General features: G+C 59.6%; 4 protein-coding genes across 4 annotated transcripts; 3 read left to right on the top strand and 1 right to left on the bottom strand.

The window, feature by feature from the left end:
• BESB_043090 (RPAP1 family protein) lies at positions 1-1,805 on the top strand (the record flags this gene model as incomplete). Its single annotated transcript, XM_029362760.1, has 3 exons — positions 1-439; positions 573-719; positions 814-1,805. 3 exons carry the CDS (start codon positions 1-3, stop codon positions 1,803-1,805), a joined length of 1,578 nt encoding a protein of 525 aa, XP_029215024.1.
• A 75-nt stretch (positions 1,806-1,880) lies between these two features.
• On the top strand, positions 1,881-6,559 carry BESB_043080 (RIC1 protein; the record flags this gene model as incomplete). The annotated part of the gene is made up of 3 exons (XM_029362759.1): positions 1,881-2,173; positions 2,319-2,472; positions 2,804-6,559. 3 exons carry the CDS (start codon positions 1,881-1,883, stop codon positions 6,557-6,559), a joined length of 4,203 nt encoding a protein of 1,400 aa, XP_029215023.1.
• A 1,434-nt stretch (positions 6,560-7,993) lies between these two features.
• BESB_043070 (rhoptry protein ROP18) lies at positions 7,994-9,748 on the bottom strand (the record flags this gene model as incomplete). The annotated part of the gene is made up of 3 exons (XM_029362758.1): positions 7,994-8,080; positions 8,295-9,352; positions 9,493-9,748. 3 exons carry the CDS (start codon positions 9,746-9,748, stop codon positions 7,994-7,996), a joined length of 1,401 nt encoding a protein of 466 aa, XP_029215022.1.
• A 2,252-nt stretch (positions 9,749-12,000) lies between these two features.
• On the top strand, positions 12,001-12,447 carry BESB_043060 (RPAP1 family protein; the record flags this gene model as incomplete). The annotated part of the gene is made up of 1 exon (XM_029362757.1): positions 12,001-12,447. One exon carries the CDS (start codon positions 12,001-12,003, stop codon positions 12,445-12,447), a length of 447 nt encoding a protein of 148 aa, XP_029215021.1.
• Between the last annotated feature and the right edge of the window lie 227 nt (positions 12,448-12,674).

Here is a 12,674-nt window from a genome sequence, read left to right as displayed (position 1 = left end):
ATGGAGAGCACGGCTGCAGAGGCGGGCGCGCCTGCCTGTGGGGACTCCTCGGGAGGCACATCCAAATGCCGGAAACAGCGCACAGTTAGCGCGTCGTCTTCGTCGCCCCCTGAGTCTCCTGACTCTCCTGGTGCTGAAGGCCCTGGTCGTCGGCCGGCAAGCGTCTTCAAACTTAGTGCGTCTACGACGCCGCTAGGCTCAATCTCCTTCTTTCCCCCGTCTGAAGGTCACGAGTCTGGGCTGTGCGCCTCCCCACACGGTGCGCTTCGAGATCCCTGCTCCGATGGACTTAACGAGCCCTCTAGGCGCCGCGGAGATTGTTCCCCGTTTTCTGTCGACAGGGGCGCGCTAGGTGGAGCTCCGACTTGTTCGCTCTTCGCCCCTGAGAGAAGCACTCGACTCACTCTCAATCCTTTTGCAGCCAGTGAAGATGCCACGGGTAAGTAGGCGGGGCACATGTTCTGTTTTTCGGGAGCGTCGGCACTGAGCAGCACGCAGCATGGAAAGCCTCCAGCGTGTTTCACAGTCTTTACGCACTCGGGTTGTGCGTTCATGCAACCCCTGGATTGTAGCCAAGGGACGCGAACTCGGCGTGCCTTCTGCGTCTGCCTTCTCCCTTGAAGTAGAGGTCATGCGCCTTTCTGTGGCTCAGGCAAAGGCCGGTCAGTTTCACGCGATGCTTGTTTTCCCAGCTTCTTCGGAGCTCTCTGAGGTTTTAGGTGGGCTTTTTGTGTGCGTTTTGGCCCTGTCCTTCGCGGCTCTTTGCTAGTGTCTCACAAGTCGGAGCGGCTGACAATGTGTGTGCATTCGCAGGGCCCTGTGCGACACGCAGAGCCGTAAGACGCCCGCCAGACGCCTGCAGCGGAGGCGGGGTGGGGGTGCTCGCCGGTGGATTGCAAGATGCTGAAATAGCTCAGCTGTCTATCAGGGAAGCGGAGGAAGACAGCGCACTCTCGGGGTTTGTGCTCGGAAGTGTCATCGAAAAGAATACTTCCTCTGCAGATGCGCACGCGACGCCCGCTCCGTGTCCGCCTCAGGCGGCCTCCGTTGCGCCACCGTCAGACTCATATCCGCCAGGCAGCAGCGGGCCTTTGTCCTTTCTGCCTTCGAACGCAGCTATAGAGGCTCCCTTCGGTTTTCCGAAGGCAGTCCATCGGTCGCTCCTGCCATGTCACAGTCGTCGGGGGGCCGACGACAACGCCGGCACACCAGGAGGCTTGCGACCGAAAACGGGGCCTACCGGTGCGACGGCAGCAAGCAGCTTCAGCGACCGTGGCAGCACGAGCGTTTCAGGACCTGGGGCGGTGGGCAAGGCATTGGCTGCGGAGATTGAAAACGAAAATCTTCATATTTTGAGCCGCATGCAGCCCCACGAGATTCGGGAGGCTCGGGAGGAGATCCTCCAGCGCTTTGGGGCAGAACGATTTGCGGCCCTGCAGAGACGAGCGCTCCGGCGGGCTCGTGCGAAATGCAGCGGCGAACATCAAGAACAGAATGGAAATGCTGAGGCGACGAGGGGCGCAGCAGCTGGACGGGCCGCACGGGGCGAAAGGCAGCAGCTCCAGAATGAGGACGCTGCGCGCCTGTCCGCGTTCCCGCGCGAGAACAGAACTGAGGAAAGTCAGACGCGCCTTCAAGCGGGCGGCTCAGCTCCCGCCGCTTCTCCGGTGCCGCCCTCGTCCTCGTGTGCATCGTCTACACAGTCATCTGTTTTTGCTCTGCCGGGAGGCAGGCAGTGCGTTCTCGAGTGGAGCCTCGAGCCGCGTCGGGCGCTGGCAGCTGCGGCGGCCCGGACGCCGGCTTAGGGAAGAGAAACGACCTTTGGGCCCGCTTTCCAAGGTGACGGGCAAGGACTGAATGGGGGGGTTGTCCGGCCGTGCATGCAGGGTCAGTCAGGCAAGGACGCGGCGCAGTCGGCTGGGGCTACAAGTTCTGTACGATTTGATCTCCAGGAAGCTGCGAAACTGCAGTGGGCAAATCCGCTTGGCCTGGAAGATGCGAGGGGTGGACCTCTTGAGGAGGAAGACGGAGAGTGGGAGCACCAGCGTGTGCAGGGGGGGTGTTCACCGGGGTACCTGCGAAAGCAGGGCGAGGAACGAAGACACGCATCAGAATTGAACGTCTCCGGTTCGACTTCGACGGGAAGCTGCGGAGCGAGGTCTTCCCGTCTCAGGTGCTGTGGAGTAAGCTGTGTCTCTTGCGACAGGCTGGCGAAGAGTCCCTGTGCTCCGCTCTGTTGGCGAATTCTCTACCGGATTTGACGCGCGAAGACCCTCTCGAGTATCACCGAGGTCTTCACCACCATGGCGATGAAGCAGCGCTGGCGGGATATACACTGGGCGAGCTGTTGCAGCTGGCTCAGAGCGCGAGTCGGCCGCAGGCGGCTTCCTGGATGTCGAGTGCTGCTACGCCCTTCTCCTCCCTATTGAGCAGAAACCGGAGCCTCTTTTGATTGCAGGCGTCCTTGCCCCGGTAAGACGCACGGGCTCGGCTCGCGGCCCTTCTCCGCGACGCCCTCTCTTCGCACCGTCTCTGTAACTGTCGGGAGCTCGGCTGGGCTCTGCCGAGCCTCGGTCGAGGGCTGGAGTGTCTCAGTGCATGTGCGTGAGAAGATGTCGAGTACAGAATGCGAGACGCTGCTCGACCGGCACACGTATGGGTCGCACGCAGGCTTGTCTGCGCAAAGCACCATGCACACATAGACTTCGCGTCTGCATCATGCGCGAATCCATGGAGAGCTGGAGCACCCACGAACGTCGCTGCATCTTTATGTTGGACTCGTGCTGCTGTATGTTGTCTCCAGCTCGGCGTCGTTGTCGCGTGCTCACCCTCGCGCGTCGCCGTGAGGCGCGCGTCCCTGCCGCCGCCTACCGCCGCGGAGTGTGCAGAGCGCAGAGGCCGTCAGCGTCTCCGCGCGCCCTGCATCAACCTCCGGTTGCAACTGCAGCCTTCTCTGCACCCTCTGCTTACGCGTCTTCTAGCTGTTTCGGCCGCCGATCGCTCCTTCGTCCACGCACACCCGCCTCTCTCCGGCGTCGCGTTTCCGGCGCGTCGGGCGGCGGGGCCTGGGCCTTCGGTTGGACGCCTGTCTCCGCGCCCGGCAAGCGGGCACCAGTCTCCTTTCCCTTCGCCGTCACCAGTCGGCGCGCTGGCGTGCGGGGTGGGTTTGCGGGCTCACGAGACGGCAGCCGAGCTTCTCTTTCAGATCCGCGCGTCACCGTTCTTCACGCACCTCGTCGAGCTCGCGCTCTACGAACTTTTTGAGCGCTTTCTGTCCGGCTTCAAACGCGAGTTGCGCGCCCTCGCGCCGTTCAAAGCCAGCCGGAGTGCCCAGACGCCGCCCGCGAATGGGCTCGCCCAGGCCGGGGTCGCAGGCGCCAGTCCGCAGCGAGACGCGAACGGGGAGTGTCGCAGCGGAGTCTCAGGGGTCTCTGCTTCGTCCACGCTTCCGCACCAGAAGAGAGGCTCCATGGAGAGCGAGAACGTCGGCGATCCGACAGAGGGCTGGGCGGCGGCGGCTGGCGCAGCACTCATGCGCCACCGAGAGGAGGGGTTGCAGAGGAGAGAAATCGGTTTGCAGTCATCTCGGTTCTCCCCGTCTGCGTGCTCGGGGCCTTGCTCTGCGGAGCAGAAAGGCGCGAATCGTAATGATTCCGGGAAAGAAACCAGGCAACAAAGACTCCCGCGCGCCCCCTCCCCACCGGCGAAGGCCTATGTGCTCAGTTTGCCGCAGGCGCAGGTGTCTACGGAGAACGAGGAAGCGCGGCGAAGGCGCCACCAGGGGGGGGCAGCGCCGCAGCAAACCTCGCGCGTGTTGCAGCGGACGAACAGAGGAGACTGGGAGGATGCAGAGAGGGCCAGAGAGGCTGGTAAAGAAATGGCGTCGCAGAGGAAACTCGCGGCGAGCGATGGACGAGAACTAGCCCAACCAGGAAGCGAGGAAGCGATGGGGCCGCGCAGATCGCGCGACGCACGGAAAAAGGACCGAGACAGGGATGAATTCGGCAAGGCGTCCGCAAGATACGAGGATAGTCATGGCGGCGCGAAGCAGGCTTACGGCATTGCAGAGGCGGAGAGACGTGCGTGTGCGCTCTTCAGTCTCGATCGCCTTTTGCGAGCTGAAGACGTCTCTGAAGCCTTTTCTCTCGTGGCTCCACGAGCGCATCCGTACCGCGTGCCGGTCCCCTCTCAGTTGTCTTCCGGTCCCTCTCTCTCGCCTTCATCTGGCTCAGATGTCCCGCTTCCTTCGTCTGCATCCTCTCGCTCCGTGGCTCGCGCTGGGTCACATGGAGCATTGTCTCCCCATCCCGCTGCGTCCTCGCCTTCTGCCGAGCTGTCGCTGCAGCAGCGGTTTGCTGTAGCCCAGGAAGCGCTGACCGCGCTGCCGGGCGGGGCGGCTTTGTATCTTTTTCTCCATCTTCTTTCGCGGCATAGTCCCTCGACGCTCGCCAAGACTGTCGCGTCGTGTGTGCGGAAGACCGAGCCAACGCTCGCGCCTCTCGTTCTCTTCCCTCTCCTGGGCTCGCCGCCAGCAACTTACTTCGAGGACGCGATGAAGCGCCAGCTGCTTCACACCGCTTCCATCTATCTGCTGGTGCTGCAAAACACTGAAGGATGTTTAGTCGTTCGGCAGAAACGCGCGTTGCCTCTTCTTCGAGCGGCGCTGCGGCTCGGCGTCGCAGGCCTCGCGCGGAAGCTCGTGCGCTTCGTGCTCGCGCTCCTGGTTGCCTATCCGGCGCGGAAGAGGGCGGAAAACAGCGCGTGCGAGGCGACCGGGGATCCGACTGAAAGTGCGAAGGCTCGGCAGGCGTCTGTGCATGCGCTACGGGAAGGAAACTGCGAAGAGGATATCGTCGTGCCGTGGTCGGGAGCAGGAGGGGCCCCCGCACTGTGGGCTCCGCCGGCGCTGTTTCAGGAGCGAAGACGAAGCAGGTCGCACGCAGCGAGGAGTCGCGCAGAAGAGAAACCTGCGCGAGAAGGCGAGCAGCTCCACTCTCAAGTGGAAGAGGAGGAGGGCTCCCGAAGAGCCCAGAAAGCGAAGCACGGCCAGCGTGCGGAGGAACGCGCGGAGAGACAAGCCGACGCAAAAGCAGACGAAGAGAGGGCCATCTTTCAGCTTTACCGAGATGTTGTGGCAATCGTTGAGGACTGTCTTTTGAGTTCGCTGGTTCATCTGCAGTGGCTCCGCGTTTTTCAGTTGACAAGTGTCCTCGCGCTCGATCTGCCTGCTTGGCTCTTTCGCCTCCGCCCTCATATCTGTCGCGTCTTTTCGCTTGACGGGCCGTGCGGATTGCTTCCGTCTCCGGAGTCCGCCCCGGTGGTGTCGCCCTGTTGTTCGCACTCGCAGTGCCTATTTCTGCAGGACGACCCAGCAGTGCCGTTTGAGCGCGTTGTCTTGTCGCTTGTAAGCCAGCTCGGTCTCAGCGCTCGGGGCTTCGCGTCTCGCTCGATCTGGTCTGCCGCGCAGTGGCGAGCTTGCCTTCTGGGCTCTCGTTCGTTGCCGTCCCTCTGTCGTACGACGGAGATGGGTCGCCTACACCAAGGCTCTCTTCTTGCGCGTACGTCTTCTCGCGCCTCGTCTCATTTCGGGGTCGACGCGTCGCTTGCTATTTCAGATTCGGCAGAGGCGGCCCCGGCTCCGACTGCTTGTCGAGAGGGAACGGATCTGCAGTCAGAAGAGGCTGACGCCCGAGTTCTTGCTGCGTCGCCTTCCGCATGCGAGTGGAAGCGGGGCAGTTACGCAGCCGTCTCTGGGGCGTGGGTTCACCTGCCTAGCGTGAGGGGGCTCACTCCTTCGCCTGCTCCGGCCTCGCCGTTTCCGCCCCCGACGTTTCGTGAGTTTAGGGCCTGCACTCAGCGTCCTCATGCCGGTCTGCATGCGCAAGTGTCTCCACCTTCTTCCTCTGTGCCTCTGCCTCTTCCCGATGGGTGGTTCACACACAAGCAGGTCTACAGGGGTCGCCTCGCTAGCTCCTTTAGTCCGCGGACGAACGCGAGGGCGGGGGCGCCGTCGCCTCCGGCGGGGCTGCCACAGAGACTTGGGAGGCGGGTGCAGCCGAACTTCGTGTCGGGGAGCGAGGGCGAGTACAGTCTCAGGGCGGCGACGGAAAGTCTGACGGCTTTCTTTCTCCACGTCTTCGTCAGAGCCGACCTGCCTGTGCTGGCGTTGGCGCTCCTCGTGGCCGCAGGCGACCGCGAGGGAGTGAGGAGAATTCTTTCTCTCTCGCCGTCGTTGCGACTGCGCATTCAGATGAAGCAAGAGGAAAGCAACGGGCGCGTCTCGGCTTCCGCGGACACGACCGCTCAGCAGCCGAGCAAGGCAGCGGCGCTAGAAAGCGGGCATCCTGGAGGACGCAGTCGAGAAGACGCGAAGACTGCAGGAGGGGGTGCAGTGCGCAGGAAGCAAAACCGAGACGCCGGCGGGTGGGCAGCAATGTCTCGCTCCTTGCGAGAGCTGCTTTTCGTCATGGCTGAGCAAGCGGCAGAAAGCGGGGCGCCGACTGGAGAACGGATAGAGCCACCTGCCGGGAGAAACGGTGAAAGAATCCGTAAAACGTAAACGGCTCGACGAAAGAGATACCGGGCGGGAAGGGGGTACGCGACGCGGGAAGGATTCCGTCGCGATCGAGAGTGAGAAGCAGACACAGAGGACAGGGGACCAGTCGGATGGAGCCGATGCACAACGCCAAGAGGCGGAGCGTTGGCGCCAGAAAGGAGCCGAAACAAGGGGGCGGGGCCGAAGAGAATCCATAAGCGAGTTTCTTGTTCCCTTGGGTTCGCATATGCATGTCGTGTGGTTGCTTCCCAACTCTGCAAGCGTAGATGATTGTAGAATCCGGCTCGCCGAGCTCTTGGTATGAAGCTACGCCATGCGAGCCGGAACTCTTAGTCAATGCACACACGACAGTTTGCAAGGCGTAATTTTTGAGCGACCAGCACCGCGTAAGAGATGCTTCTGCACTATGCATCACAGTTTGTGGCCTTCCCAACGGCGCGCCTTAGGTAAACTACGCATCGTACTTCCGACCCCTCTGCCTTGTATTCATTTCACTTTGAACATACATTCTTTCCACACCTCCCGCTAATGAGTGGGCACGGCACCAGCCGTGTGTTGCATTCCCGCTATGCTCCGGGAGCGACGACAATGCAGGAACACGGCACTGTTGCTCGATATTTTATGATGTGTGGGACTAACATAGCTGCTCATTCAATTGTGGCTATGCATCTGTGCAGCCCCGTACGCGAGTCCTACAGACAGAGAAGCTTGCGTATTCCTCTGCTCCCGAGCTCCTGCCTAACCAGTATGAGCTACAGAGAACCTGCTTTGGCGCGGCAAGGCACGAGACATCTCAGTGTGGCAGGTGCGCTCGGCTGAGCCTGCGCGTCTACACCGTCAGCCGACGACAAATTCTGAAATCCAATGTGCTCACCCATCACGTCAGGCGTTTCTGCATACCGTAGAGCAGCATGGTCGCTCAAGCTCCCTCGACTCAGCCTCCACCATGTTCCGGGACGCTACTGGATATACGGAGAATACGCAGGACGGTGTGCGAGCTCGTCGCCCCCTTTGAGAACCCGTTTGTGTCGTCGATGAGATAAGTTGCAGCGCCTCTCGGAACGGGTTGCGACTGCGCGCGCGTGTTTCATGAGAACGATTGGCGTACGATCGTTTACATTCGACGCACTGGATTTGAGTGGTTTTGGATAACCACGCGGCGATCCAGCAGAAGATACATTACGATTCTGCATGCTAAAGGCACGTTTCCGAGTCATGTCGCCGAGTGCCAGGGAGACGGCTGTGGACACTGTGTGCCCTGATGAGTAAAAGACATTTCGAGCGTGGACTCTTGCGCGAGCGCAAGAATCGAAAAGTTACATCCGGGTGTGCTGCAGCACGCCGGAACTGCTGAAACCCTTTTGCTGAGCATCAGAAATGTGACGCCACTCACATCTTTCCTGTCGCACTCTCGAAAATGAATTATACCAGCATCGCCTATGTCAACAGGGGACCTGCAAAAGACGTTGATGCTCCGGCTTTGCCACGTCGCACTGCGCCACGAGATACCGATGGGACGTCGTCCTGCGTGTACCCGGATTGACCCGGATCTCGCCGAGCATCACCTGAGATGTAGTCCTCTGTCGACTCCGAGTCACGTTCTCGTCTCCTCTTTATAGAGTGGCAGGAAGCTGTTTATCTCTTCTACGAGTTGCTTCGCTCCAGGAGTCTCCAGCGCTTCCACTGGAAGCAGCGGCTTGGCGGGCCAACTACTGTGAAATTCTTTTATCAGGCGTACCATGTACTGGGGAGGCGGCGGGCCGCATGTTTCCATCGGTTTGTTTGGACTGTGCTCGAGTGCTAGGAAGTAGCCCAACTCTATGCCCCATAGATTCGTTAACACCGATCCGAGTTCCATAACCTCATCTTTGATGTGTGCGGTTAGCGAGTCTCCGCGATGGGTTTTTTGCCCTTCCTTGCGCATTGAGCCAAAATCAGCCAGAAACAGACGCCCGTCTTTCATCACCAGAAGATTAGCCTCTCTGAAGTCACCATGCACGACTCCTTGGCGTTGGAGATTGGCCACCAGCCGTATTAGATCATAGGATAGCTGTAGGCGGGCATGGTACACGATGTCGCTGTCCCGTACGGCAGGATCACACATTGCGTTGATAACATCTTGAAGGTCTGTATAGGCCTTCGGCATCAAGAAGAAAACATTTCCGATCAACGTTCGCGAGCCAGGGATAGCGACAGCGAAGGTCTCCTTGTTTGGAAACTGCACCATGTCGGTGGGGACCAAGAATCGAAGAACGGCTTGAGCTTCCCTTGGGTCTTTGACCGTGGCGAACGCATCAGTTAAACGACCCTCTGCCATCACATCCTCTTGTGACATCTTGAAAGGCTCGCGGAGAGCAATAGGAACTTTTGCGGCGAACTCTGCTCCGGTGTCCACGTCGGAAGCCGTGAACACCATCCCGAAGTCGCCCCTGCCGAAGACGGGCCCCCTTCGGAGCCGCCGTGGCGCTCCCGTCCGCACCGAGACCACTTCCACGGTCACGTCCTGTGGCCAGAACGTAGCGGAGAGCCCTTTGTCCAGTGTCCTGAATGCCCCCGCCTGGCGATCGACTGGGTGGATTTGCTTCGATACCAGTGTCAAAAGGTGCTTGACAATGGAGTCCCCTGGCTCTATGCCATGAACCAGCGCGAGGTCAGCTCCCTCTGGTTGACCCAGGTCTGCAAAACTCGCATCCGACGAAGAACCTGGTTCCTCTAATCGCGATCCCCTGAAGTGGGCGAGCCGCCCGGACGCTCCAGACACATGGCGCCCAACAGTTCTTGCGGCCCCCGCGAGTGCTGAAGCAGACTGTGGCCATAAGAAGCTAGTGCACGAGGCGGGGCGTCCACCGCCACATGCGTGTCTCTGGCATTTCCAGTGCCTAGATCCAGTTGCCTGCGAGTCCTCTCAAAGAGCAAACGGGGATGGGTTCGCTCACTACTGGCCGGGGTGTCTTCTAAAGGAGAGGACTCAGTGAAGGAGCTCCCGACGTGGGGATCGTCCTCCCCTGGTGCAACCGATCCCGCGGTCACGTGGCTTCTTCTTGAGGTCACCGCTGAAGCGAGCAGGTGACCGAACTGCGAGCTTAAATGCACGCTCACCCCCTTGTGCACCCCCAAGACAGTGCCCAGTGCAGCTAGAGCTAGCCACACACGGCATGACGCCTTTCTGGCGCGTTTTGGGTCAAACACCATTTTCAAAGTCGGACGCAAGCGGTCATCCAGTCAGAAGTATCTCTACAACTAGCACTTGGAAAAGCTTTACAAATGAAAGGGCAGTTGGCGTCCTGCGGCCGGGGCTGCTTGGCGCCTGTCGCTGTGTCTCAGAGCAGAGCCCACAACTGCGAGCTGGTTTTGCTGAAGACACCTGCGCGTCTCATTTTTGTTGCCGCTTGGCCAGCCAGACAGCTTTCCCCACAAAGCGTTGACTGTGTGTACGGCATACGGCCCCCTGTCTGTCACTTGTGTCTTCTCATGGACAAAAAACGAACAGCAGCCAATCACGCGCTGTCTCGCAGAGAAACGCTGACCTCGGCTGCGTCTTAAGTGTTCTGCTGAGACAGAGCCCGTCACAATGCCCGAGGGCATCTCTCTGCGTCAGAGGTGCCCTGCCCCACACTCGCACCCCGGGGGGCGCCTCAGCCTCCGCCGTGTTCAGGGTCGCCATTAGATATATGGAGAATGCGGATGACTGTGTGCGGCTTCGCTGCCTTGAGTACCTATTTTTGTCGAAAACGCGATAGATCGTGGCGGCTCTCTTCTCCGACAGGGACTTGCGCCTGTATCTCGTAAGCAAGATTAGCGCGATAGATGCAACGCACTCGATGGTTTTATCTTGTTTCAAAAACGCTTCCAGAGTCCCGCGCAAAACACATCAGAATCGTGCGTGCGAGTGGCACTCGTCATTGGTACCTCGCCCAGTGCCAGGGAGTCAACCACGAACGCTGCCTGAGCAGATGCATACATGACACTTGGAGCGTGCACTCGTCTGCTGGCGACTTCAGGTCACCGAATCGAATAGTCAGACTCTGATGTGCTGTAGCACGCTTGCATGACCGACGCTGTTTCGCAGTGTATTTGAGTTGTAGCACCCCTCACCTGTCTCAGCTGTCCCCCTCTCAAACACGTGATGCAGTGGCGCCTTTTATATCGGCGACGAACGCTCTGAGGGGGCGCTGAAAGTCCAGTTGTTATATCGCAAGGGGCGTGATCGTGGTGATTCGACCACACATTCCTCACGTTTATGCATAATTATTCGGAAAAATTTGCGAGCGGTAGCTGACCCTAAACCCTAAAGGGCTGAAGTCGTAAAGCGCTAGTGTGTGTAACTTGCTTTCCTGCCCCCACATGGCTGAAAGTGGCGCGTGAAAGAACAGCGAGGAGTTTTCTTCTTGCGTTGTTGACGGCGTTGTGGCTGGCGCCGCTGCTGCACCTACCCGTCTACGATCATGGAATTCACAGAGTGACACCAGAGCTGAGGAAAACCGTGGGCTAGGCCGAAGGAAGAGAGAGAGGCACGGTTGACGCGGACGCGAGCCGCGCAAATGCGTGCATGCAACCGCGGGACGAAGTCTTTGCAATGAGGAAGCCTCCGCGTGTCGGACTGAGAAAAGTCGAACAAGTTCCGTCGCTGCCGAGACTCCAGGACCGTCAGTGGCAAACGAAACTTGTGGACAAAGTATGTGGAACCGGCTTTGTATGAAAGTGGAGGCCAACAGAGAACACAGCTGTGCCTTTAGAAGTTCTGTAAATGGACTATGTTCGTCAGTGGCAAACGAAACTTGTGGACAAAGTATGTGGAACCGGCTTTGTATGAAAGTGGAGGCCAACAGAGAACACAGCTGTGGCCTTTAGAAGTTCTGTAAATGGACTATGTTCGGCTGGATCCGATGCCACGGAGTTCTGCGCTGGGTAGGAGACAGCAGCGAGATAGGCTCGGGGCATTCATCCCTGGAATAACAGAGCAACACAGCACTGCTGATGCCTTCCATTTTGTGGTATGACTTTGAATTTCGTGCCCAGATACTGCATGTGCTCAGCTCGACCCCCCCTGCTGCTTCTGTCGAAGGAAAGCCACCCGCCGTACGCGCTGGTCGCGCTTGTTCGTTGGGCGTCTCGCCTTTTTTTTTCTCCGTCAGTCTCGTCTCCTGGGACGACCATTGCCGTTGCTAGTACCTTAACCGTTTTGTTTCTTTATCATGCGCCTTGCCTTTCCACCGCGCCAGTGGCGTGCGCAACTCATCGAGTGCCCTGCTCTCGCTGCTTGCCCGTTGCGGAGGCGTGGACCCCTTGGGTTCGTCTCCTCTCTCGTAGCTCTATCGTTTACGGTAGCGTCAATGGCAAATGTGCGGCGTCGGCGCGCATGACTCCGCAAGCAAAGTAGGCTCTTTTCCCCGTCATTTCTGGTGTCGCGTCGTGGCCCTGTCGGCGCGTCTCACACCACCAAGATGGAGAGCACGGCTGCAGAGGCGGGCGCGCCTGCCTGTGGGGACTCCTCGGGAGGCACATCCAAATGCCGGAAACAGCGCACAGTTAGCGCGTCGTCTTCGTCGCCCCCTGAGTCTCCTGACTCTCCTGGTGCTGAAGGCCCTGGTCGTCGGCCGGCAAGCGTCTTCAAACTTAGTGCGTCTACGACGCCGCTAGGCTCAATCTCCTTCTTTCCCCCGTCTGAAGGTCACGAGTCTGGGCTGTGCGCCTCCCCACACGGTGCGCTTCGAGATCCCTGCTCCGATGGACTTAACGAGCCCTCTAGGCGCCGCGGAGATTGTTCCCCGTTTTCTGTCGACAGGGGCGCGCTAGGTGGAGCTCCGACTTGTTCGCTCTTCGCCCCTGAGAGAAGCACTCGACTCACTCTCAATCCTTTTGCAGCCAGTGAAGATGCCACGGGTAAGTAGGCGGGGCACATGTTCTGTTTTTCGGGAGCGTCGGCACTGAGCAGCACGCAGCATGGAAAGCCTCCAGCGTGTTTCACAGTCTTTACGCACTCGGGTTGTGCGTTCATGCAACCCCTGGATTGTAGCCAAGGGACGCGAACTCGGCGTGCCTTCTGCGTCTGCCTTCTCCCTTGAAGTAGAGGTCATGCGCCTTTCTGTGGCTCAGGCAAAGGCCGGTCAGTTTCACG

Source organism: Besnoitia besnoiti, assembly GCF_002563875.1.
Source record: "Besnoitia besnoiti strain Bb-Ger1 chromosome Unknown contig00029, whole genome shotgun sequence".
NCBI classification, from domain to species: domain Eukaryota; phylum Apicomplexa; class Conoidasida; order Eucoccidiorida; family Sarcocystidae; genus Besnoitia; species Besnoitia besnoiti.
The sequence above is the reverse complement of the archived record's forward strand: the minus strand, read 5'-3'. Positions and strand labels throughout refer to the sequence as shown.